Source organism: Olea europaea, unplaced genomic scaffold (genome assembly GCF_002742605.1).
Source record: "Olea europaea var. sylvestris unplaced genomic scaffold, O_europaea_v1 scaffold1576, whole genome shotgun sequence".
NCBI classification, from domain to species: Eukaryota; Viridiplantae; Streptophyta; class Magnoliopsida; order Lamiales; family Oleaceae; genus Olea; species Olea europaea.
The window spans coordinates 15,088-27,162 of record NW_019233374.1 but is presented as its reverse complement, the minus strand read 5'-3'; the positions used below and the strand labels follow the sequence as shown (position 1 = coordinate 27,162).

At 31.8% G+C, this 12,075-nt stretch overlaps 2 protein-coding genes across 2 annotated transcripts; one reads left to right on the top strand and one right to left on the bottom strand.

The window, feature by feature from the left end:
• Window positions 1-295: 295 nt before the first annotated feature.
• On the top strand, window positions 296-6,901 carry LOC111376919 (ubiquitin-conjugating enzyme E2 7). The gene is made up of 6 exons (XM_022999931.1): window positions 296-526; window positions 662-764; window positions 3,421-3,518; window positions 3,616-3,716; window positions 5,323-5,400; window positions 6,613-6,901. Exons 1-6 carry the CDS (start codon window positions 478-480, stop codon window positions 6,688-6,690), a joined length of 507 nt encoding a protein of 168 aa, XP_022855699.1. The 5' UTR covers window positions 296-477; the 3' UTR covers window positions 6,691-6,901.
• A 1,605-nt stretch (window positions 6,902-8,506) lies between these two features.
• On the bottom strand, window positions 8,507-8,839 carry LOC111376914. The gene has a single exon (XM_022999925.1). It carries the CDS (start codon window positions 8,837-8,839, stop codon window positions 8,507-8,509), a length of 333 nt encoding a protein of 110 aa, XP_022855693.1.
• Window positions 8,840-12,075: the final 3,236 nt, after the last annotated feature.

Genomic DNA, 12,075 nt, shown 5'->3' with positions numbered 1-12,075 from the left:
CTATTTGTGATTTCGAACAATATACCTTTTTATTTTTTTGAAAAAACATATAATTATTATATGCACACACATACTTATAATGCTTGATGTTGAATTGAAATGAATTGCTATACGTGTTTTATAACCTTGCTATGCTTAAAAAAAAAAAAAAAAAAAAAAAAAAAAAAAAAGGGTTTTTTAAAATTAAAAAATAAAAAAAAAAAAAAAAAAAAGAGTCGTATTGTAATGATTAAACTTCTTTTCTAATATAATAAAGAATAAAGTGAAAACACGGTAGAGAGAGAGAGAGAGAGAGCTTAATCTTACCACAAAACTCTCTTTCTGTATATATATCGACAAAGTTACCTATAGAGAATTGTGTCAGCTTCGCCAAACGCCATAAATCTTCTCTTTCCCTTTCCCTTTCCCTAATCGTCGGCATACCTAGAACCTTCCTCTCTCTCTCTCTCTCTCAAATCAGCTATATATATTTATTTGATGGCTTCAGCCTCTCAAGCTAGCCTTCTCCTTCAAAAACAGCTCAAAGGTATTGATTGAGAATTCCATTTTTTTGCCCCTGAATCGTCTTTCGGAAACTGGGTTCAATTTTTCTTTCTTTCTTTCTTTTTTTTATTCGAAAGTTTTATTTGGGGTAATAATCTGTGCTTAATCTTTTTTGCAGATCTATGCAAACACCCAGTGGATGGATTTTCAGCTGGTTTGCTGGATGAACAAAACCTATTTGAATGGAGTGTTACCATTATTGGGCCTCCTGATACTCTATAGTGAGCGTTTCTACCTGTTATTTTGTTTAAAGATTGTATTTTTTACTTAATTTATTAGTACTTTTGGCTCGTTATTCTTATTGTTTGATTAATAGTAGTTAGAATTTATTCATATAGGTACTAATTGCGAGTTTCATCAGTGTTGTTCTGTGGTTTTTCAATTTTGTAATTCAGGTTGTATAATTTGTTTATACTTTTTCCTTGTTATTATATTGTGGGGGGATTTGAGGCCAGGGTTTTCTGTAATTAGGAAAGTGAAGTTATATGTAGGGAATTATGATTCCTTCACTGTGGCAGGCGAGTTACTACCAGCCACAAGAAATCAGCTGCTTGATCGGTTTGGATTCAATGTGAGCTTATTCGGTAAATAATGGAGTATCATTATATTTGTCTCTTGGTTTCTGGAATACGGAATTTTTCCTGGAACTTAATCGTTATGCATCTGCTTTCAATCTTTCCAGCTGTTCGATATTATGTCTCTGACCTCTAGTGAATATTTGTAACGATCCTAATTTTTACCTTTGGAGTCATTATACATGTACCTAAAAATAATACTTTCATAAATAATTGAAAAAACACAATATTTTCTGAACATGAAAGGTTTAAAACAAATTTTAAAGAAAATTTAGTAAACGTCGTTAAAATCTTTAACTACTTAAATCATTATTCATTTCAACCATGCAGACAATCCACCTCTAATCGTCTCTTTTAGTTACCTATAAAATATTTAACATATATATGTGAGACATAAATTTCAGTAAATAAATCTCAGTGAATGAATACTAACGAACTTGCATATCTTATTTAATTACGAAAAATCATAACATACATATGGAGACACGAGAATCAAAATCTGAACTTTGTGCCTATAATTTCCGTGCGTAGCTTTACTAAACTCCGGTCCTTTGAACTTATACATATAGGACCTTGTCATAATCATAATTTGGATTTTCGTATCATCATATTCATAACATAAGTTTTAGTAATTAAAATAATGAAAGAACAATTCGTATTATTACACTTATCTTTCATTTGACAAATAAAAAATAATAGAAGAAGTGATTGTTGGAGGGAGATCTTTGAGCCGCGTGTCGGGTTGTGTGATTGTGTAAGTGTATGATTATATTTAATATGAAAAAGATAAGAGAAAGAGTAAAGGTGGAGAGACAAAGTGATAGAGATAGAGAGGGGGAGTGTAAATAGTTGGTGAGGGATAGTCCAATGTTGAGTTTAACTCCTATTTATAGTGCAAGTTCTTGGACCATGTGTAGAAAGTTGTAAGGAAATGACTAGATGTTTGGCAAGGTCAAAGCATAATTGGTGCATTATCTTGAAAGTTGTCAAATCAATGCCTTTAATCATGTGACCAAATCAATTGACTTGGCTTGAATCTTGGTGTAAATAATGCATGTGGTTAAATCAATTACCTTTATTTATGTGGTCAAAGCAATTACTTTGCTTAAAATGTAGTGAATAATGCCTGTGGTCAAATAAATTATCTTTAACCATGGCTAATCGACATATTTACTTATAATTTACATATAATTTCATTTAACTTCCAAATTAACTCTTATTTAGGCCCGCAAACTATTGGCTAGTAATTAATAAGGTCATTTAATTAGGTCAAAAACAAATAAGGTCATTAGACTTTAATAATAGCGCACTTAAGTCCTTGTTTTTAATCAAATGACTAGTAATAAAAATTCGGGATATTACAATATCTCTGTGTTAGTCTATGTTGTGCTGTAAATTTAGCGTGGAACATGGAGTTTGGGGACTTATATAGTTAGGGGTACTCTTTTTTAGGTAAATATAATCAACATATGCCTAGGTGCCTAGAGTGTCATAGAACCTTTCAAAACAGACTTGAACAGACAATGCTCCCTTACTCAGTAATCTTACTGTGACGTTAGACTCTGAATGGTTGCAGTGGTTGTGGGGTGGGGGGTGGGGAGTACTAGATGTGTTGCTATATCAAGAAACTAACTCTAGACTCACCTATTTTAGTAGACATGGTACAATCATAACACGCCATAAACGTAATCATTTGTCGTGTCTGTCTTGCAGAGGTTTATGCTTGTTTAGGGAGGTTTATAAGGTCAATTGGTCAAATAAGCTTTACGTCTTTCTTCCCAAGTAGAAAACTGATAACAAATAAAATAAATAATATGTTAGCATCAGATGGATGATTTTCCTTACACCCTGTCCAATTTAATTATTAGATTTAGGGTGAAGATGTCTTATTTGGGTGGCTTGATTTCAGTTAAAAATTCACAAAGCATTTGGATACATAGCTGGTGGTGAATTGGGAAGATTACTTCAGATGTCAATACTATTTTAGATATATAAATGAGAGTGCATATGTATGTCTGTGTGTGGATAGTTATTATCTCTTAATCGGATGGAAATAGGAACAAAGAATTTAATATGATTAATGTGAAAGAAAAAAGTAGGCACGTTCACAAAATGGAACTTAAAGAACTATGCCATCTCATTTCATATTTTCCGGCATGATTGGCTTTTGCTTTGATTTAGATATATTAAAATTGGGGATAAGAATTTGGATGATGCTGACGTGTTTTTTTTACAATGGCTTAATGTTTCAAGTAATATTACGTACTTTGTTCTGATTGTTATTGCATATTTTCACATGCAGTGAAGGGGGTTTTTTCAATGCTATAATGAGCTTCCCCCAAAATTACCCAAACAGTCCTCCAACAGTGAGATTTACTTCTGAGATGTGGCATCCCAATGGTTTGTATGCTTTTAACATTTAAGAATGTTCTATTGCCTTGTTATTACCGTTATAACTTCTTTAGTGCATTTATTCGAAACTTTTCATGAGGTGCAGTTTACCAAGATGGGAAGGTTTGCATCTCAATTCTTCACCCCCCTGGTGATGATCCAAACGGTTACGAGCTTGCTAGTGAACGCTGGTCTCCTGTCCATACGGTAAGCTCTAATTACTTTGTTTGTTATGAGATTGGATTTAAGTTTCTGCTTAATGGTAATCAAATTGCTACCAACGTTTGATTTCATTTCATATTTACTTCTTAATTTTATCCAGCTCTGTTTAATATATATGTGCAGACAATAATTGGAAGTTTAACCATTTGAAGTTTCTTAATTGACTTCTTTAAGTGGAAAGTAGTTAAATTCATTGCATGATAAAAAGCTTGAAGTAGATAACTCTGCTGTTTCCTCTTCCTTGTTTCTTTTAATGCTTTTATGTAGATGCACCTGAGAGATTCTTGGAGATATAAATAGAGTTGTATGGAAACTGTGAGAAAGAGGGAGATAATAGTCAAGGAAATCTTGAAAATATTAGGAGTGGCTGCATAGTTATTTGCCATTGTCTTTAACAACACTCAAGAGAGGAACACAGTAATAAGTATTTTATTATAGTTATTTTTCTTTTTTGATTTTGCAAATTTTGTCATCGATTCTGGGGGAAAACTCCTGCATTGTTTCTGTTGGGTATTTAGAAATAATGACACAGTATAGTTAGTGGTATTTATGTCCCGAAGATTTTTTGGTTTTAGGCATTTAGATTCAGTTATTGATAATGAGGACTTAGGATGATCTAATATATATAATTAGAGCTGGTAGGACGAAATGAAGAAATGTTCACTTGGAATGCTGTGAGATAAGAAGATATCTGTAAGGTTAGAAGGCAAGTTTTACACAATTTTCATTAGACCAACTATGCTCTATAGTATTTGAACTCAAGCGGTAAAAGGGAAAATGTTTATAAGATGAAGTACCGAAAATGAAGATGTTAGGTCGGACATGTGGCCAATAACAAATGAGAATATAGAATATATACTTACAACTGCAGGTGACAATTATTAAGGAAAAATTAAGGCAATGACGACTTGGGTGATCATTTCCTTAGTTGAGGTGAGCAAGTCTTTTGAAGACACGAAGAAGTTTCTGTTCATAAAAGTAACGCAATTTTTCTAGAATATGTTAGAAGAGGGAGGTAGGCTGAAATTAATGTGGTCTAATGTGGTTGCAAAGGTTTGATTGCACTGGATGTTTGTTACATGTGGCTGTGGATGTAACAATGGATCAAACTGAATGGGGGAAAAGGAAATTGCGGCCAGCCGGCCCAAAATTATTAGAATTAAAGCAATTGTTGTATTGTGAATATTGTTGCATGGTTAAATAAGATCAACAGGTTTGATTTGGTTCATAGTACCATTGGCCATGGCAATACAAAGTCATATGTTTGCTGCCTTCATTCTACTTGATGTTAATCGAATAGATGAACATAAATTTTCTCTTGAAAGTCATGTTAACTATTTATATTTATATTATTGCCACAGTATCTTTCTTCTTGTTTCATACTGAATTATTCTTGATGCTCAATATCTCTCAAAGTTCAATGAGTTGTAATTTGAAGATTGCAGCCTGTGAAATTATAAAAAGCACTTCCTTTGATAGTTGTCTATATCAGCATTGTATTCTTTCCATTAACCACAGTGCTGTACAGGTTTTTCCACATCCCCACCCTCACTCCAACTAATGAAGTTAATAAAGAGAATTTAATTTGCAGGTGGAAAGTATAGTTCTAAGCATTATTTCGATGCTTTCAAGTCCTAATGACGAGTCTCCAGCAAATGTGGAAGCGGCAGTAAGTGTTAATGCATCTGATTATTTTAACCACTTAACTTAGTTCTCACTTCATCATCATGTGCTTATTTCTCTTGGAGCAATGCCAATAGGCTATTTATTAGCCCCATTTTTCTCTATTTTAGAGAGTCGAACCTATTTTTGAGGTGTTCAAGACACACTTATCTTCAAAAATTAAAATAAAGAGTGGTCATTTCAAGAGCCGAATTCACTCTCTAGACAGTGCTGCATTTATTGCACAACTTTTCTATTCATTTCTTGATTTCTACAAAATGAAAAAGAAGTAAATGCTAAAATAAAATTAAAAAAATAATAATAATAAGAAAAGAAAGGAGGGAAAATGATGAATGATAATTGCTTATGGGAAAATGCAAAATAATGAATGAATATGGGGAGTTATTGGATCAAAATTTGACTCTTTAATTTTTATTTTTATTTAAAAAAAATCGATAAAGATGCTCTTTAAAATAAAGAGCACTATTGGAGATGCTCTTAGAAAATTATCCTCTTATCTTTTCTTCTTTCCATCTTTATATTGCTATTTTGCTATGTATTTATCTAGAGTACATTTTTTCCCCATCTTTTTGGGGGTGGTTGGGTGAAGATCAATTGAGTTTTTCCGATGTGCATTCTGAAGCTGTGCATAAGATTTGCGTGATAGCCCAATATATGTGTAATGGAGTTGCAAGTTCTACTGTTTCTCAGGTATCATTAGCATAAACGGTTTTGAAGAACCTAGTGTAATTTAGCAGAGAAATATCTGTGATTTTCTTTTCCCTCCCACCAAACGAATGGACATCAATAATCCTTGCTAGTTGTAATGATTTAAGCGTATAAGGTATCAAATTCTCTTAATTCATAGATAATACTCATTAGCATCTTTCATATATTTTGGGTGCTATTTTGACTCAAAAAAGGCATCTCATTTCATTCTCTGATGAGACAGCCGAAGTCCTTAATGGAAAGTTTGGTATGAAAGATTAGATAGCGCTGTACATAATTGAAGTAAGAAAAATAAACCCAAATATTGTGTATTACATTGTATAGTCCTTTCCAAACGTGAATTTTAAATCATATTATTCTGTATTTCCCTCTTAAGTTGTTATCTATGAAAAATGATCAAACAGCAGAAGTTCGAGCGCTTTTTTGGGTTAGTTCTGTTTGTGGGGTTCCCAAGTTAATCACTGATTCCCCTTTCTCCTTAATAATGCAGAAAGAATGGAGAGAACAAAGGGACGAATTCAAGAAAAAAGTTAGTCGTTGTGTAAGACGATCACAAGAAATGTTGTAAACTTGTTCCTCAATGCTGCTTCAAGTTATTTTGCAAGAACACAATGTTGAATCCAAAAAATGGTTTCCTTATGATTGCCCATTTGGTTTTTTTCACGTCTTTTTGCTTGTTTCACTGCAGTTTCTGGTTTGTTGTACTTGAACCATGTAATCAACTATTGACATTCTTTAATCTTTACCCTTTTATCTAAGATATTGGCTTTTAATCTGTAGCTTGGAGTCATATTAAAGTTGAGTGAAGGATTCAGATTTACATATTTTAAAATTTTAAAATTTCACTTTTGAAGGTTGTGATTTCATAATAATATCACTTAAAAAGGTGAGACATTGAGGCTTAATATTTTACAAAATGTATAATTAAATAAAAACATTTCACTGATTCAAGTCTTGTACTGCATGAATTTTTAGTTATAACTTCTATATTTTATATGGAAATCATGCCTTCGGTTGGGACTGGGGTGGTAATATTTAGGCCCTATTTAAACTCCAATAATTTGAAGAAATGTATTATGGAATAGTGATTGATGGAAATGTGTGGTTAAAAAAGAATATTTTTTTTTATTTGTGTGTAATATTATTTTAATAAAAAATGTGGTTAAAAATGAGTACTGTAGAAAAAATAATGAGAAAGAATATAATGTCCATGTTTGGTCCTCATTAAATCTCATCAAATTAAATTAAATTTTTTTTTTTTCTATTTTCAATTATATAATTTTTAATAAAATAGTATTACATCGAATTATTATTATTATTTTACAACTATTCATTTTCAAAAAAACACATTCCCTTATTATAATTAAAATTAATGGGAAGTAAAATTGTATAGCTTACAAGGAGATGTTATCTGTTAGACTAAGGTTCTATTTCTTTGGTAGGTTGGTTATTTTTTGACCATTTTGAGGCCATTGCATCTAAATCAAATATGTTGCATTGGAGTTTAGGGTAGAGGTGGGCGTGGGTCGATTCGGTTCTAAAAAGAATCGAATCGAATCGAACCAAAATTTTTGGATATCTAGTAAATAGAACCGTTGGGTCCAAATATAATTATGGAACCATTCATATTTGGTTCGGTTTGGTTTTGTTCGGTTATGTACTATAATTAAATTTACATTTATAACAACACTATATAAATACAATTAATGATACATTCAATTGTAGTTTTACAAATTAACGTAGTCCAATTTAATAACATGTAAATAACAAGTTGTCCAACAAGATTAATTTATCAATGCTTACAATTTACAAATACCAAAAAGTAGATACTAATACTAAAACTTGAACTATCCATCAATTGCTTGACTTGTCATACTCACTTCTAAGAAACTTTGCAAGAAGAAATTGAAAAAGCACAATTAAGTTATTCACAAACATAAATAAATTCAAATTTGAATTGTTCAACTAATAAGATTTAATAAAAAAAATATAACATATATTTTATTACATGTTTCAATACCCTCATAGAACTCCGTCTCTTCAATGTAAACTCTGTCTTGGGAAACTTTTAAAAGTCTAGATTCTTCCCTTAACCAATTTTGTAAACAAATCAAGGCCGTAATTGTTTTAGGAGTTAAAAAACTCTTAAATGGATCAAGAATGCCCCCTCCAGTACTAAATGCTGACTTAGAAGCAACTGCAGATACAGGAATGACAAGAACATCCCTTGCAACCTCAGATAAAATTTCAAATCTTGATTTATTGATTTTCCACTAATTCAAAATGTCAAAATTTTCATCACTAGCATCTTTAGTGGATTCCATTCGATATCGTTGTACCTCATCTTTTCCAGAAAAATCCATTTTGGTACTTTTAAATTTCTTCTACCCAAAATCAAAATTGCAATCATCCCAATCATCATCATCATCATTCGAATCCTCCAACAAAGTGACTCCCTCATTAGATTCATCGCCCCCACTTCTGCTTCCATTAGGCCCATTGTTTGAACGATACCATCCCTTTTGTTGGTTATACAAAGCATACAATAATTTCATGACCTCCTTTTTTGCGCCTTCAACTTTAACACTGTCATACAAAATACCAATGCAATGTACAACAAACTCCAACTTATACCTAGGATCAAGCACGACTGCTACAATCAAAATCTTGTGCATTTTATCAACTTTACCCCAATACTTGTTAAACTTAATCTTCATACTATTTGCTATACTACTTAGCAAATAATCTTGCTTCTAACCCATTTTCTTCAAAATTTGCTCGATTTTACGAACTTCATGGAAGTAAATATTGGAAGTAACACTCAATGAAGCACTAAACTTCAATATGACATCATAAAAGGTTCTTAGAAACTTGACAAATTTTCTAGATTTCTCTTAATCATAACTTGTAGGTGGCCCCTCTTTTTCTTTTCCACCTTCATTTTCATCAAAATATTTACAATAAAATCCGTCCTTTTCCTCCATTCTTTCAAAAGCTTTTTCAAAATTCAATACACTATCCAACATTAAGAATGTTGAATTCCATCTAGTAGGAACATCTAAAATAGCAAATTTTGTGCATGCAATCTTTTCCCTTTCAATACAATATTTAAATTTTGTCAACTGGGAAGGAGATGATCGAAAATATTTTACCTCATTGTGAATACTATCTATAGATGGATTAAACTCTTTCAACCTTTCTTTAACAATCAAATTGACTATGTGTGCTGAACGACGTACATGCAGATAAGAGCCACCTAAAATCATAGTATCATCAGGTTTCCAATTCTTCAACTTGTTTTTCACGTAAATGATCGCTGCATCATTTGTATTTGCATTGTCTACATTAATGATACCCACGCATTCTATTCCCCGATCAAGCAAACACGTCTCAATAACCTTCCCAATTGTCTCCCCTTTATGATTTGGAACCATAGAATAACTCAATATCCTCTTATGCAGTTTCCAACTTCTATCGATAAAGTGTGCTATGACTACCATATAATTGATGTTTTGAATTGATGTCCAACAATCAGTGATTAAAGAAATCCTTTGTCTATCCTTAATAAATTTAATTCTCAATGATTCCTTTGTTTCATGGTAGAGATGTAGCACATCTCTAGTAATCGTTGTTCGAGAAGGAACCTCAAATCTAGGGCAAAGTTGATGAACAAATTCCTTAAAATCCACATCTTCCACAAAGAAAAAAGCCAATTCATCAATAATAATCATCCTAACCAAGACTTTTCTACACATTTCTTTATTAAACACCGTAGCCATAATACCACCATCATTGTTTTCTCAAGTGAGTAGTGCTTGGTTTTCATCAATTTTAGTGTTCTTGTATGCATAACAAGTTTTTAAATGCTTCCACATGTTAGAAGTTCCACTATTAGTGTCAGCCTTATATGTTCTCTCACAATAATTACATTTTGTTTTTTCTCCACCAAGTATTCTAGTGAAATGATTCCATATTTCTGACCTCTCATTAGGCTGTCTTTTGTCTTCCATTTGAGCATCCAGAATTGGTATCACCTTAACAAGAAACTTGACTAAATCCTGCACAAACAATGTGGAACAAATTATAAAATCGTCAAATACTAATGAATGATAGTTGCACCAATTGAACAGAGAGAAACCAGCAAAACATTCTGGAAAACCTTTAAAGAGCATAAGCTAACAGCTAACTAATCTTATTAACATGATCAGTTGGTTATTTCTCTAATTTAGATGTTGCATACAAACCTAAAATCTGATACTTTCAAGGATAAAAATGTTTCAACAACTTCTTAAGGTTTCTGGTCAAGTGGTTATACATCATCTACATTTTCAATAATTTTACAGTCTCTACCTTTACAATCATTTCTCTATAGCTTCAGAAATTTTAATTGGTTTCTTTTCATGTAGGAAAATATTGTGGCCAAATATTTCTCAAGATCTAATGGACATTTTCAGTCTGTAGAAACGAATTCCACCACTAGTGTCTAAATAATTTCTTTAGTTTCTACCTAATACATCTTCTCAAGTTCAAATATCAGTTGCAATAACATTTACCACTCATTTTCTGCTAAACTCTGTAATCGAAGGCATCAATTTTATCTATCCAACCATAGTAAAGATTTCTTCTAAAAAATAAAGCATTGATTATAAGTTATAAGCTCAACCAGTTCTTTAGAGCATCTGTTCTTCCTTTCTTTTTGCCAAATTCTCTCAAGTAGAATTCAACAAATTCAATGTCAACAGATTCTTCAACAAATTCAATATCAAGAAGAAGAAAAGCAAATACAAATTCTTCAAGTGTAGGTCTCTCAAGCAGAAAGCAAATACAATCTCTAGCACTAAATAACTCATTAAAAACACATGAAGTTAACCCTTGAATCCAAGCTCTAAATAACTGCAATAGTATACTACATTGTTCAAATGAAAGCTACGGTCACAGCTTCGATCAGCAGTTGGGTCATATCTTCGGTCGGTAGTCACATCTCGATCGAGGGTCTTAGCTTCGGTCGGCGGTTGTATAGATTTTGGAATATCACCACTACAGCGAGAGTGAGTAAGAGGCGGAGAGAGCGATTCAGATTTCAGTCTTCAGATGTTATGCGTGCAGTGTATGTAGGTGTTTAGGAATTAGGGTTATTTAGTGGGTTGTGCTAAGAAATGAAATTATGAAACAATAAAATGGTTATTGTGCCAAAAATTAAAAAAATTAGAAAAGAAATAAATTATTGGGCCAAAAATTTGGATTTAGAAATTGTTAATTTCTTAATTTATTTAGAAAAAATTAAAATTAAAATAAATTGATTTATTCAATATTAAAAAAAAATTGGAAAATTCGGTTTCTGGTCTAGAACCAAGAATTGAATCGTACCCATCGGTTCTCAATTCAAATATCCGTTCGAGTATTTAATTTGATAAGAACCGTCGGGTTCGGTTCGGTTCGGATTTTATTCTGTCGGTTCGGTTCGGAAGATTTGCCCAACCTTAGTTTAGGGGGCAATTGGTTCAATTTGAAATGTTTTTTTTTTATCTATTTGAAATTAAATCATTTAAAATGGTTTGAAAAAAAAAAAATAGAACCTAAACTTAAACTAAATCTGAACCTAAACGAATATCAAACAGTCTAAAAAAGCCTCAAATCTAAACCGAATAATTTGATTTAGTTTCAGACCACTGTTTGGAAATGAAAATTATATTAATGCACATTTAAACATTCAAGCAACACAGCACGACACATTTCTACAATTGTCTATGATTTAATAAATAAACCCACATGTTATAATTATATATTAGCTCCAACAGTTAAAGATAGAAGTGAACTTTATTTTTTTTAAATGGAAAACTAACTCAAATATAAAATAGAGAAAAATAACTTTGTTAAATTACTTATATCGTTTGCTTCATTAATTTAGTCAAATTTAATTGCACAATTTCTTCCTTTGTGGTCACATTTAGAT